The 14,024-nt window shown below is 44.5% G+C and overlaps 1 protein-coding gene and 7 non-coding genes across 8 annotated transcripts in view; 7 read left to right on the top strand and 1 right to left on the bottom strand.

Annotated features, from left to right (window-relative positions):
• The window catches only part of DNAJC5B (DnaJ heat shock protein family (Hsp40) member C5 beta), a 54,313-nt gene that overhangs the window by 4,330 nt on the left and 35,959 nt on the right, over window positions 1-14,024 (bottom strand). Inside the window, exons 7-8 of the mRNA XM_061342808.1 lie at window positions 6,530-6,743; window positions 2,469-2,643 (exon numbers count right to left, since the gene is read on the bottom strand). Of these exons, the coding sequence (XP_061198792.1) occupies window positions 2,469-2,643; window positions 6,530-6,743 (389 nt within the window). The remainder of the gene's footprint in view (window positions 1-2,468; window positions 2,644-6,529; window positions 6,744-14,024) is intronic.
• TRNAY-GUA (transfer RNA tyrosine (anticodon GUA)) lies at window positions 9,441-9,528 on the top strand. Its single transcript is given in 2 exon segments — window positions 9,441-9,477; window positions 9,493-9,528. It is a non-coding gene; the product is annotated as a tRNA-Tyr (tRNA).
• TRNAA-AGC (transfer RNA alanine (anticodon AGC)) lies at window positions 9,859-9,931 on the top strand. The gene has a single exon. It is a non-coding gene; the product is annotated as a tRNA-Ala (tRNA).
• TRNAY-GUA (transfer RNA tyrosine (anticodon GUA)) lies at window positions 10,673-10,760 on the top strand. The gene is given in 2 exon segments: window positions 10,673-10,709; window positions 10,725-10,760. It is a non-coding gene; the product is annotated as a tRNA-Tyr (tRNA).
• Window positions 11,908-11,995, top strand: TRNAY-GUA (transfer RNA tyrosine (anticodon GUA)). The gene is given in 2 exon segments: window positions 11,908-11,944; window positions 11,960-11,995. It is a non-coding gene; the product is annotated as a tRNA-Tyr (tRNA).
• On the top strand, window positions 12,490-12,562 carry TRNAA-AGC (transfer RNA alanine (anticodon AGC)). Its single transcript has one exon. It is a non-coding gene; the product is annotated as a tRNA-Ala (tRNA).
• On the top strand, window positions 13,303-13,390 carry TRNAY-GUA (transfer RNA tyrosine (anticodon GUA)). The gene is given in 2 exon segments: window positions 13,303-13,339; window positions 13,355-13,390. It is a non-coding gene; the product is annotated as a tRNA-Tyr (tRNA).
• Window positions 13,723-13,795, top strand: TRNAA-AGC (transfer RNA alanine (anticodon AGC)). The gene has a single exon. It is a non-coding gene; the product is annotated as a tRNA-Ala (tRNA).

Genomic DNA, 14,024 nt, shown 5'->3' with positions numbered 1-14,024 from the left:
ACAGTAACAACTGCTGGAGACTCACTCAGAGGTTTTTAGGATCAGGAATGGTGATGTACTGTCAATGTTGCATTCCTCAAGAAATCAGTGACCGACTACAAAATACTTGTATAAATTATTGTATGGCATTAGCTTGAGAATCTATGCTTTGGCCTTAGCAAAAAAGCTCTGGCAAGCAATAATATAGATAGTGGGAATCTTAATTAATTTCTTTGCAGGAAGCAATGAAATGAATTATCATCTAGAATACTCAGCCTGTGGGCAGAGGTCATGCAAAGAATTTGGATCCTAATAGGATTTCCTCTTCCAAAATGAAAGCTGCTGCAGGAGTGATTACAGTTTGTTTCTGAATTACCTAAAATCTGGAGGTGGGGCGGGTGGCAAGGTGCATTTTGAGCCAGTTGTCATTGATTTTTTCTAAATACAGTGTCTATTTTCTTTTCAGCTGCTTACATTACCCTCTGTCACGGCATCTTAACTTTTCTTCCTGATATGTTGCTTTCTTTTAATCTAATTTTAAAATACAGAGTATTCTACTCTATTGAGGAAAGCTGGTTTTGATTGGTAGGAAGGTGTAGCAAGACTGAAGAGAAGGGTAAGAAAGGTACAATTATCTAGTTTTCTTCAGGCCCTACCTATATACTCAATACTGTCTTCAAAATACTTAAAATATATAATTCCATATTCTGTTAATTTTTCAGACTGGGACTTTGCTAAACATTTTAAAATATTTAAAAAACTGATATCTCAGTGAGACTTGGTGGGAGTAAGCGGATGGGAAGTTGGCCTAAAATTACTGAATACCAAGACACATCACTTGCGCTGGAAGGAGGGTGGTGTTTGCCACTGGGGAATTTTGTGCTGGATTTTGAGGGAAGGAAAAACACCTGCCAAATTAGAAAAATTAAAAAAAATATCCAGGCAGAATTAAAAAATTCTTACCCTTCAAATTTCCATCGTCATATTTCAAACTTGGTTCTGCTGTCACAGATCATAAATATCAAGACCCATTTTAGATTTGCACTTTGCAGGTGCCTGTGTCACATAGTATATTATATTTATTTCAGGTAGTGCACTGTGGTTATAAAGTCTTCACTAGTACTTTTTGTTGCCTTTGCAGAGACTGATCAAGTATGATCAGTTTTTAAGCTCACTGTATTTACCTTGATATGCCTCTAGGCAAAACACATTTAAAAATACCACCACACGTTGGCATAGCAGTTGTATAAATAGCATTTGTTTCATCTACTACAAGTGTTTTGTTGCATATTTATGGAAGGGTAAATTTGTGTGAAAAGTTGGGGGAAAAAAATCTCCCCTGCTAAGGGAACATGACTTTCGCAATCTGGCAGTGCTAATTTAAGCATAGTAAATGTAAGAATGTAACAGCATAAGACCTTCCACAACAATGGAAAAGAAAAAGAGTGATCTAACTCCTTAGGTCCTTCCTCATAAAAAAAGCATACTCCTAATCATAATTTATATGAATTTGCAACTGAAAAGTGGCCTAAGTTTCCCCTGCTGAAGCAAGTGATGTTGCCTCTCTCATCCTAACCTGCAAGTGCCCCAATCTGTCCAGTATGAGATGTTTCTGCTTCCCTTGAAGATGAAGGCAAACTTCTGCACCACTTCAGCAGATTAGGACAGGGCTCTTGGTTTAAAATATGTAAATCACACTTGTGCCAAATAAGGAAATTACCACCATCATCCTTTGGTATAGGCAAAACTTGAATGTGCAGACAGAAGGGTGTCCCATTACCCCAGCCCATGTTCTTGGCCAGGCACTCTTGCTCCCTTCTTTGAACCAGCCTCAGCACTCAGCCTGCCCCACTGTGAGGCATGGCAAGGTGTTAAATGGGCAGGTAACTGCACATATTTTTGAGAGGATTAGTTTTCATCTGGATTGTGTCCAAGATCTGGCTCCTGGTAAGGCAGCATAATTGCTACTGTCAGTGTAGAAAGTGAGCAGCTTGGGAGCTGCGGCAACTTGCATGAAAACTCTATTAGGTTACTGCACAACTTTACTGTTGAAGACTTTGCATCTTCTCTTGCCTTTTATTGGATGGATACAGTTGGCCCACCACAGCCAGCCATAAATTATACATAAATAAAACCTGAATGACAGCTTATTCAGGTGGGTCAGATGTGGCAATCACCAGTCAATTCAGATCTAGTGTATAAGTACGGGATCTAGGATACGAAGCAGCATGGGTATGGGGGCTAGAGTGAACATCACTGCTTAAGATGAGTCTTGAGACTTCTAATGATACAGGAGATATTTGTTAGTGCCGTAAGTTTTCATGTTAATGAAAACACAAGTTGGGAAGTTCATCAGGTCACAGAGTGAACTGGCATGTCTCCACTGATGTCTGGACCAGCCTCAGCATCATGAGCAGAACATCTGGCCTACAGGCTTTAAAGATTGCTGTGAACAGCTTTGCCAAACAGTATGCCCCCATAATACACACCTCTTTCCATGTCGTTCTTAATTTGCTCTTCCAAGTCTTCTGGAGACACACAATACTCCTGCTCTTCTCCTTCGGGTGCTTTGGGTTTACACTTCCCGCAGCAGCAGTTGAAGCAGCAGCAGAGGCAGCAGCAGAGGTAGCAGCCCGTCAGCAGACCACAGACTGCAAACAGGCCCTGGGTTAAACACAGAGGGAGGAAAACCCTGTGAGCAATGACCTTCTTCAAACTCTCAGCAGCCTGCTAAAGGCAAATTGTCAAAGGAACTTGGGTTCTCAAGTGCTTAGCACTCAGAGGAGTCCAGCTGCTGGCCGAGTGCCCGAACAAGGGCCAGAACTTCCAAAGTCCTCACCCGTGAGCTCCTATTTGCCGCTTAAGGAGCACATCCACAAAGAAGACACCAACCAATAGGCCCCCATATGCTCAGCTTCTGGAAGTCTGTCTTCAGAGGCTGTTCCTCAGGAAAAGCTTCCAGGTGGTATGCAAAACCCCACCCACCTCAAAATGACTCATTTCCATCTTAAAAATGACTCATTTGCCCAAGATCATTTTTGCAAACTTTTATTTACTGGCAGGTTCTTGTCAATAGCAAAGCTGAGAGAAAAAAAAGTGAAGACCCAGATGCATCCCACATAACTTTAGGCACTGGAATAAGGCATCCAAATTAGGACTGTAGCCCCCATGAGCTCCCCACAGTCAATGGGCAATTGAAAGTCCTTCCAGAGGGTGATTCAGCCTCAGGAGGATTTGAATTGCCCATTGGAGGTGTCTTGCTCTCCCCATTAGCCTGTGCCAGAGCACACAGGTGACATCTCCTAAATTAGACTCCTTGGTCTGCATTTCCTGATCTGGGACTCGTGCGCCAAGAAGTCCTCACCTGCATCTCCCTCTGCCCACTCCTGTCCCTTTGACACACAGCACAGAGGCTTCAGCAGAGCCAGCACAGCTGCCTGGGGGCTGAGACCAGAGATCTTGGCCAGATTGAACAGACAGAAAACTTAATTTACAGACCTCTTCTTCCTCTGGACAAAGTCATTGCCTGGGTACACAGCACATGCCGGGGGCTGTGTGCTGTGTCGCAGCAATGGGTTGGGGGACCTGCAGAAGAGGAGCCCTTATGCTGACACTGCCACCCCATGTTCCTGACTCAAGTTGTTTATGGCAAAGGAGAAACCTCCACATCTCTCCTTGAGCATAGTGGCATAAGATCAAAGGAAAGACAGTGACATTTCTGAAAAGCAAATCGAAGCTGATATGTGGAATGTGTATGTAAAGCCAGCACAGCTTTGTGGCCACCAGGTATAAGTAGGTTGGAGGTATAGCCAGGCTTTAGCATTATAGTTGTATAGTCGGCACTTTACTAATTATTCATTATATTCATAAGAAAACATGCTGCTGAGGAAGAAAGCAAACACAAACATCAGGATATTGTCAAACTTTGACAATGAGGCTATGTAAATAACACTCAGTTTGACAATGTTAGTGCAGGCCGACTGAAGCATCTCTGAATGTAATAAGACTATTTACATGCCTAATATTAATATAGACATGTATCAAGTGTGAGCAAAGTACTTATAAATGAAGGACGTTGACTTTCTGTTTTAAAATGTTTTCCTTCCAAGGGACACCCAAACCTATTCTAAATATAAGTCCTAAAATAAGTTACCTGGCTGTTTATCATTTATGCCATAATGGAGAATAAATAGCCACAATGGATAGCATGAAAAGAATAAAAATGTATAGAGGAAAAAAAAACCTTACATTTATTCATGATTTATTCATTTAAATGTTTCAAGATTTCTTGTGTTTACGTTATCACAGAAAATGTTTATTGATGTGATCAATAAACTTTTCATGGTAGAGGGAGAATTTTTTTTGCTAAAACAACTAACCAAACCCTATGCTGGCCAGTGGAGAAGGAGTTAAAGTTACCATTACCTATGTCAGTATGTTCCCAGCCTCCATGCCTGCTAAGGAGTCTGGCACTCCAAAAAAAAAAGTAATTTTCACTTTGCATTTCTCTTTCATTTGAGTTTTCTTACTTCTAATGATGCACCTCCTCACAGTTGTCAGGTCTTCTGCGTATGAGTGTGCTAGGGAAGAGGATTTACTAGGAATGTTTGTAGTTGAAGAGGAAGATAATGTGTGAAAGCTATAGTCCCTACTGTCTTCTATCAGAATGGAGGAAATTAGGGGTCCAGAGGTCATTTTCAGATAATGTATCAGACTCACATAGTATTGTGATACTCACTAGAAAAATCTGAAAATGACCCAGTATTTGTGCATGAGTTAAAAAGAGATGAGGAATAATGAGCTCAGCTTGCAAAAAACCCCACTTGGATGGCCTGTTCATGCTTTGGAGGTGGCAAGATTTTGAGTTGGGAGAGGGACAGAGAGACTACCTGTGACAATCCTCAAATAAGTCTCTATGGAGATTTTGGGTTTTTTGTACAGAATTCTTGAAAACCAGGACACAGTGATAACTTCTGCTGGAATATTCAGGATATCTCACCTCTGGAATACAGCTACCTTGAAACAGCCCTCACATTCCTCTTTTAGGGACTTACTAGCTGCTTTCTGTACTGTCCACTGCTCTCCTTATGAGTCAAAGCCACAGCAATTATTCCTGCTCCTGATTTTCTAATCACAGAAGATTTTATACTCCATAAAATTTCCATTAAAGATCAGTATGAAGAAGGGGAAATATAAGCTAAAAAGAGCAGCAAACTGTGTTTTATCTTACTTCGAAAAACCTTGCTTACCAAGACTGTTAATAGTAGTCAGCTCTAAGGCAATGCTTCCTGGCACGTGAACTGTGGCAAAGAGACCAAAGGAGAGGGTGGGCAGCAAAGAAAGGAGGGAATGATGCAGCAGGAGAACACAGTGGCTGTACTGGGGAGTCCAGCCTGCAGCAGGAGTCCGCTACAGCAGCTGCAAGTGAGCAGTCTCCAGCTTGGTTCTGAGGGTGCAACTGTGCCTTTGCAAGTGTGATTTAAACACCAGTATCTCATTCATTAGTTTCATTCACTGTTCTGCATCTGAGCAGTTGCTGTCTCACCCTGATTCAGCAGACAAATTCTGGCTTCTCACAAAGTGCCCAAGTGATTTCTCCCTTCTTGAAAGGGGGCTGCAGGGCAGTCAGTGAAGCACTGATCTTTGCTGAGTACAGGAATCCATGTTCCATGGTTCTCAGATCAAAGCTGTGCTTGCTTCCTACAGTACAGACCATTTTCCTATGTGCTCCAGCAGAGCCTTGCCTTCCTGTGCTCTGTTGGTGGAAAGAGGTAGGGACAGCACAGATTTTGCACATTTGCAGTTCCACTGATTTGTTACATTTCTGTAACATTTGAGTATTTGCAGAAACACTCGATTTTAACATATGCAAACATTGGAGACACCAGTGATACAAGAAAGCACATTAACAACTCTTTTATGATGAGAGCAGCCCATGATGAGCTTTTCCTTGAGCAATATGCCAGTTTTTGATGTATCATTTTCTTCCTTTCCTGCTCTCTTCCTCCACTCCACCTTTTCTTCCACTTCCTTTCTCTCACCCCCTCATCAGGGCACATATGACACCATAATCACAGTGTTATGTATTATTATTGCTTGCTTGTGCTGTGTGCTATATATAGCAAAGAACACAGCTAAATTTGTGCTGTAATAACTTATTAACTGGTTGTCATATAAGTGGGACTTCCCGTTTTTGAACAATGAGTCATTTTTATTTAGTCATTACTGAAAAGAAACTCAAAATTAACCTGTAGCACTAGATTCAAATCTGATTAATGTCTGAAAGTGTTACAAAACATGCACCCTATTTAACTATTTACCAAGTTAAAAAGGAAAACATTCAATATTAGCTCTATTCTGAGCTTATGTTACATTCTGCCACTGTTGATTTTTCAGATAATGTCATTGTTTAATTAAGGTTTTAATAGTGGTTTAGGATCATATTGTACTATTTGTTAAGCCTGTAGAGAGATCATTTTTCAGGGGGTTCCTTGTGTATGGAATTGTGTGCATTGCAACATTCGATTTCCAACAGAAAATAACAGCTTACCTTTGCCCACCAGCTTGAGAGTATGAAGTAGGTATTAACATTTTCCTCACCAAACTGTTCTGCCACATAGAGCCCTAAGGATCCATACTTGTCATATATGTTTCGCTTGGACAGATCAGTCAATGTTGCGTGAGCACTGTTGATCTCTTTAAATTTTTCTGCAGCCTCTGGATTGTCTGGGTTCTTGTCAGGATGGTATTTCAGAGCCAGTTTTCTTAAATAGGAAAAACAAAACAAAGCAAAAAGAAAATAAGTCATCTGTATGTCTGCATGCAGACACTTAGAAAACATTACAAAATAGATTTGAATAGAGATATAATCATTCTGAACAGTGAGTTCAGCATTCTTTTTTCCAGCTCTGACATACTCGGTGGAAGTGACATAAAATGACTGAATATGAAAATTTTGGTAAAAAAGTGTTCTATGACAATAAGCATGAACTTTTTGTATGGATACCTAGTCAGCTACCATGTTAAAGGAGAGAGTGAAAATTCTGAAATCATAGGTTGCAGCATGATAATAAAGCACAGCCATTTGTTTCATTATGACTGTCAACTGATTTACATCATTTAGCGGGTTTCAACAAAGATAAAGACTTTCTAAAGGTTGTTTAAAACCAGGATGATCACACTGCTTATGTCATCAACACTGTCTTCTTTATAACAAATTCTGTATTTAATCGCCTACCAAAAGTAGCCCTATTAAAATTTTGTGAACAGTACCTGTGTTTGCAGAAGCCCAGGCAGTGGTTGTGTCTGGAAAACCAGTTATGAGCAGCAGCAGAAAGGAACTATCTGAAGCACAAGTGGGAAAGCACAGTGAGTTAGCCCCGGTTTTAAGTGCTTTTCTCTGGGCCTAGCTCCCCACTGGTGCACTTCTGAGACAGTCCTTAAAGCAGTGGAAGCTGATCATCAATAGCTTTGGGCTGTTTATGCTGGTGGGAAGGCTTTGTTAGGACAGGGCTCAGTACCACTTTTCCCCCCTGACTGTATTCAGTGCTATGGCATCCAAGGACAGATACAGCTTGAAAGGAACAGTGTGGGACTGTTAGCTCACAAATAGCACTGGGGAAGAAAAGCTTACTGAAGAAAAGGTTTGCTTCCAGCCATGCTGAAGCATTGGCAGTGTGAGCTCACATGTACTTGCAAAACAAGCATAGAGAGAAGTGTATCTTTTCAAAAGTCACCACTCCCTTTGGAGAGCTGGCAATAAGATTTTCCCAAGACATGTATTTAATGACTAGTGCTGACCTCTAGTGGCATCAAAAGCGATTTACTAGTGTTTTAAATAACTGATTCTCACCTCAGTCAAGCTGTGTTGCATTTCGTAAATATTTGTTCTGTTTCAGGAGCTAGCCAGGACCATTATGCCCCAAAAATACTATTTGTGGTGCAAAGGCAGTATTCCCACTCTTCCCCTAACGAATTTATTCTCAGGGTGGAGTCCTGCTTGACTTTCCACTGAGTCCCAGTAGAAGATATTCCCCCAGTAGATAGAATTGCTTTGCTCCTGATAACAGTTCCTGCTTCAGACATATTCTGCCAATATCAAGACTGATATGAGCTGGGGAACCACCTCTGCCAACAATGTCTTCAGTTCTGTATGCTGAACTCCAGTCGTTTTCTCATAGATCATACAGAACTCCTTAAACATGTCTCCAATAAAGTGAAGAGCTTCAATATTGGTCATATTTACTATACTGTGCATGTGGTACCTTAAACATACATTTTCAGTCATATTTAACGTGGTACCTTAAACATAATAAAAGATGGAGAACTGGAAAAACAAGCTAAGTCTTGCATGACTAATGACATCACATGCCATCCAAGTATTTAAGTAGCTTATGCAATCTATCCCTTTTCTTAGCTGAAAACAAACCTGCAATTAGAATTAAAAAGCAGAAAATGGGAGAGGTATTACTTGCAAAACCTACTTGTGGTAGCAGGCATGGGACAATCAGTCTCCAGCCATTCTTCTTTTCCCTACGTACAAAAAGACATCTTCTACCCTGTCCATATCCCCCCAGATCTCATAAAAATGAGAATTTGAACAAAAGGAAGTTTCCAAGAGGTGAAAAACATCAGCTGCACACTCACCTTACTTAGTGTTATTTTAGAATACTAACAGAATTGCTTTCAACATAGTACAGTTAACAAAAGGTATGTTCTTATTTTGATTTTGGGAAAACTCCTCACTAAAAAAAAGGACATTAATAAAACAACTCACGGCAGAACAAGATGATATCTAGTAATTGGAGATGATTTAGTAATAGGAAGGATATCTATATGCTGGTAGAAGAATTCATAGGAGTGAGAAAAAAAGACTCTGCTAGGTCCAACACAAGAAAGAGTAAAAGTAAGGACAAGAACTATGTGACCTAGCATGAAGCATGAGCTACGTAGTTGCTTCCCTATGGGTCCCTGGGAAAGTGATATTCCTAGTTATGTGATAATCGTGGTACAGTACGAGTAGGGAAAAAGGAGAAAGACAAAAAATGGAGAGTGAACACAGAAGTTTGTTGGCTACTTCCCATACAAGACACAAAGAATTATGTCCATTCAAATTTTTTTTGTGATAAATGGTCTCCTTCACCACCTCTGGACCACTGAACACTTCAGACCTCCAGAGCAGCAATCAGCGTGATATGTTTCAGAGACAAAAATGACAACAAGCAGGGAAACAGCCATGCTACAAGATGTGTAAGGCACTTCTGGAAATGAAGTCAGATAAATACACACAGAAAAATGACCTCTGTAAGTAAGAGGATTAAGGTCAGAGGTAAGATCAGGACAAAGTGTGCTGTAGCGGTGGTATGAGAAGGGAGCAGCATATAGTATCAAGAAAGAATCTTGCACAGTGAGAAATACGGTTGTACAGAGTATGAAAGGATGTCCAACACAGCCTTGTAAATCCTTCGATAGCTCAGCTGGTAGAGCGGAGGACTGTAGGCTCCTTGCACGGCCATCCTTAGGTCGCTGGTTCAACTCCGGCTCGAAGGAGTGTCCTTTTGGCTCTGGAACACACCCTGTGGCACCTCTGCCTTTTGGCCCTGCCTACCTGCATCGGCTTCAAGGCTACACAGGCTCCAGCTCTTGCCCTTGCTGAGCAAGATGAACCAAGCAAGGCAGATCTGGTGAATCCTGGGCAGGGGATAGTGGCAACTGAGCACCATCAGGGGTTGTCAGTGGTCACCACCAGCAGCAAAGGGATTTGGTGACGGAGATGGTGGGAGCCAGGTGGATGGGAGACCCAGGCTTTGGTTGCTGGAGAGGCTGGGTCAGGGCTGTGTGCCTGGGAGGGGAGAGGACCTCAGGGCAAGGCCGTTGGCTGGGGAATTAGCTCAAGTGGTAGAGCGCTCGCTTAGCATGTGAGAGGCAGCGGGATCGATGCCCGCATTCTCCAGAGCTTTTCATTCCTCTTGCCTGGACAATGGGCGCTTCTCTGGGGGTTCTCTTTCCTCTGTAGGTTCTGGGGAAATGATGATGAAATGCCCAGGTTTTACAGAGCAGGATGACATTCATGACTGCATTGAAAGTAGTAAGAGCAGCTTAACGTAGGAATTTATCTTCACCTTTTAAATTGCCCGCCGTCAAATGTCATCTCCAGCACTGTATCCAGGTGTGCACTCCCCCGTGGAGGAAAGACATGAACGAATCTGAGGAGCCACATAGCAGATACACCTAAATAACCACCATGAAACTGAGAGATTTCTCTTTCTGGATGGTCTCAGAAAAGTGGGCATTTTCTGCTCAGAGACAGAGGTTCAGAGGGCTTATGTATGATTTTCTCGTCTTGGTGGAGCAGGTTACGGACTCAAGGAAGATCTGTTCATTTGCCTGGAACTTGATGAGAGGGCAAAAGGCAGTCCAGTGACAGTGAATCAAGGGAAGCAGGAGAAGCACTTAAGGATGGCAATTGTGGAGTTGAGGAGAGTCCATGTGTTGATGATATCCAGCAGGTTGTGTACCTATTCTGTTTGTAGATTTGGACAATGTGACGGGCTAAAGGGTTGAGCAAGTGTTGTGAGAATTGAGCCAAGGCTGCTTGAATCAGGCTGTTGGAAAGGAGACATCATACTGCACTGAAATAGGGCAGTTTTGTTTGAGCGTGTGGTGGGTGAGGTCCAGGAACTGCCCCATGATTCCTTCGATAGCTCAGCTGGTAGAGCGGAGGACTGTAGGCTCCTTGCACGGCCATCCTTAGGTCGCTGGTTCAACTCCGGCTCGAAGGAGTGTCCTTTTGGCTCTGGAACACACCCTGTGGCAGCACCTCTGCCTTTTGGCCCTGCCAGCCTGGCTGCCTTCAAGCCTGCACAGGCTCCAGCTGTTGTCCATGCTGAGGAAGATGAACCAAGCAAGGAAGTTCTGGTGAACCCTGGGCAGGGGATGGTGGCAACTGAGCACCACCAGGGGTTGTCAGTGGTCACCACCAGCAGCAAAGGGATTTGGTGGCTGGGATGGTGGGAGCCAGGTGGATGGGAGACCCAGGCTGGGTTGCTGGAGAGGCTGGGTCAGGGCTGTGTGCCTGGGAGGGGAGAGGACCTCAGGGCAAGGCCGTTGGCTGGGGAATTAGCTCAAGTGGTAGAGCGCTCGCTTAGCATGTGAGAGGCAGTGGGATCGATGCCCGCATTCTCCAGAGCTTTTCATTCCTCTTGCCTGGACAATGGGCCCTTCTCTGGGGGTTCTCTTTCCTCTGTAGGTTCTGGGGAAATGATGATGAAATGCCCAGATTTTACAGAGCAGGATGACATTCATGACTGCATTAAAAGTAGTAAGAGCAGCTTATCATAAGAATTTATCTTCACCTTTTAAATTGCCCGCCGTCAAATGTCATCTCCAGCACTGTATCCAGGTGTGCACTCCCCCGTTCAGAAAAGCCATGAATGAATCTGAGGAGCCACACAGAAGAGACACCTAAATAACCACCATGAAACTGAGAGATTTCTCTTTCTGGATGGTCTCAGAAAAGTGGGCATTTTCTGCTCAGAGACACAGAGGTTCAGAAGGCTTACGTATGATTTTTTTGTCTTGGTGGAGCAGGTTACGGACTCAAGGAAGATCTGTCCATTTGCCTGGAACTTGATGAGAGGGCAAAAGGCAGTCCAGTGACAGTGAATCAAGGGAAGCAGGAGAAGCACTTAAGGATGGCAATTGTGGAGTTGAGGAGAATCCATGTGTTGATGACATCCAGCAGGTTGTGTACCTATTCTGTTTGTAGATTTGGACAATGTGACGGGCTAAAGGATTGAGCAAGTGTTGTGAGAATTGAGCCAAGGCTGTTTGAATCAGGCTGTTGGAATGGAGGCATCATACTGCACTGAAATAGGGCAGTGTTATTTGAGCGTGTGATGGGTGAGGTCCAGGAATTGCCCCATGATTCCTTCGATAGCTCAGCTGGTAGAGCGGAGGACTGTAGGCTCCTTGCACGGCCATCCTTAGGTCGCTGGTTCAACTCCGGCTCGAAGGAGTGTCCTTTTGGCTCTGGAACACACCCTGTGGCAGCACCTCTGCCTTTTGGGCCTGGCTGCCTGGCTGGCTTCAACGCCCGCAAAGCCATCAGCTGTTGCCCGTGCTGAGGAAAATGAACCAAGCAAGGCAGTTCTGGTGCTGGTTCAACTCTGGCTCGAAGGAGTGTCCTTTTGGCTCTGGAACACAGCCTCTGGCACCTCTACCTTTTGGCCCTGCCTACCTGCATCTCCTTCAAGCCTGCACAGGCTCCAGCTGTTGTCCATGCTGAGGAAAATGAACCAAGCAAGAAAGTTCTGGTGAATCCTGGGCAAGGGATGGTGGCAACTGCGCAACATCAGTGGTTGTCAGTGGTCACCACCAGCAGCAAAGGGATTTGGTGGCTGGGATGGTGGGAGCCAGGTGGATGGGAGACCCAGGCTTTGGTTGCTGGAGAGGCTGGGTCAGGGCTGTGTGCCTGGGAGGGGAGAGGACCTCAGGGCAAGGCCGTTGGCTGGGGAATTAGCTCAAGTGGTAGAGCGCTCGCTTAGCATGTGAGAGGCAGCGGGATCGATGCCCGCATTCTCCAGAGCTTTTCATTCCTCTTGCCTGGACAATGGGCCCTTCTCTGGGGGTTCTCTTTCCTCTGTAGGTTCTGGGGAAATGATGATGAAATGCCCAGGTTTTACAGAGCAGGATGACATTCACGACTGCATTAGAAGTAGTAAGAGCAGCTTAACATAGGAATTTATCTTCACCTTTTAAATTGCCCTCCGTCAAATGTCATCTCCAGCACTGTATCCAGGTGTGCACTCCCCCGTGGAGGAAAGACGTGAATGAATCTGAGGAGCCACACAGCAGAGACACCTAAATAAGCACCATGAAACTGAGAGATTTCTCTTTCTGGATGGTCTCAGAAAAGTGGGCATTTTCTGCTCAGAGACAGAGAGGTTCAGAGGGCTTACGTATGATTTTTCTCGTCTTGGTGGAGCAGGTTACGGACTCAAGGAAGATCTGTTCATTTGCCTGGAACTTGATGAGAGGGCAAAAGGCAGTCCAGTGACAGTGAATCAAGGGAAGCAGGAGAAGCACTTAAGGATGGCAATTGTGGAGTTGAGGAGAATCCATGTGTTGATGACATCCAGCAGGTTGTGTACCTATTCTGTTTGTAGATTTGGACAATGTGATGGGCTAAAGGGCTGAGCAAGTGTTGTGAGAATTGAGCCAAGGCTGAATCAGGCTGTTGGAATGGAGGCATCATACTGCACTGAAATAGGGCAGTGTTATTTGAGCGTGTGGTGGGTGAGGTCCAGGAACTGCCCCATGATTCCTTCGATAGCTCAGCTGGTAGAGCGGAGGACTGTAGGCTCCTTGCACGGCCATCCTTAGGTCGCTGGTTCAACTCCGGCTCGAAGGAGTGTCCTTTTGGCTCTGGAACACACCCTGTGGCAGCACCTCTGCCTTTTGGCCCTGCCAGCCTGGCTGCCTTCAAGCCTGCACAGGCTCCAGCTGTTGTCCATGCTGAGGAAGATGAACCAAGCAAGGAAGTTCTGGTGAACCCTGGGCAGGGGATGGTGGCAACTGAGCACCATCAGGGGTTGTCAGTGGTCACCACCAGCAGCAAAGGGATTTGGTGGCTGGGATGGTGGGAGCCAGGTGGATGGGAGACCCAGGCTTTGGTTGCTGGAGAGGCTGGGTCAGGGCTGTGTGCCTGGGAGGGGAGAGGACCTCAGGGCAAGGCCGTTGGCTGGGGAATTAGCTCAAGTGGTAGAGCGCTCGCTTAGCATGTGAGAGGCAGCGGGATCGATGCCCGCATTCTCCAGAGCTTTTCATTCCTCTTGCCTGGACAATGGGCCCTTCTCTGGGGGTTCTCTTTCCTCTGTAGGTTCTGGGGAAATGATGATGAAATGCCCAGATTTTACAGAGCAGGATGACATTCACGACTGCATTAAAAGTAGTAAGAGCAGCTTAACATAGGAATTTATCTTCACCTTTTAAATTGCCCGCCGTCAAATGTCATCTCCAGCACTGTATCCAGGTGTGCACTCCCC

Source organism: Neopsephotus bourkii, unplaced genomic scaffold, assembly GCF_033783945.1.
Source record: "Neopsephotus bourkii isolate Nb327-2 ecotype Australia unplaced genomic scaffold, CSIRO-AGI_Nbou_v1 NB_1820, whole genome shotgun sequence".
Classification (NCBI taxonomy): domain Eukaryota; kingdom Metazoa; phylum Chordata; class Aves; order Psittaciformes; family Psittacidae; genus Neopsephotus; species Neopsephotus bourkii.
Note: the sequence above shows the minus strand (reverse complement) of the source record. Positions and strands in the feature narration are given on the sequence as shown.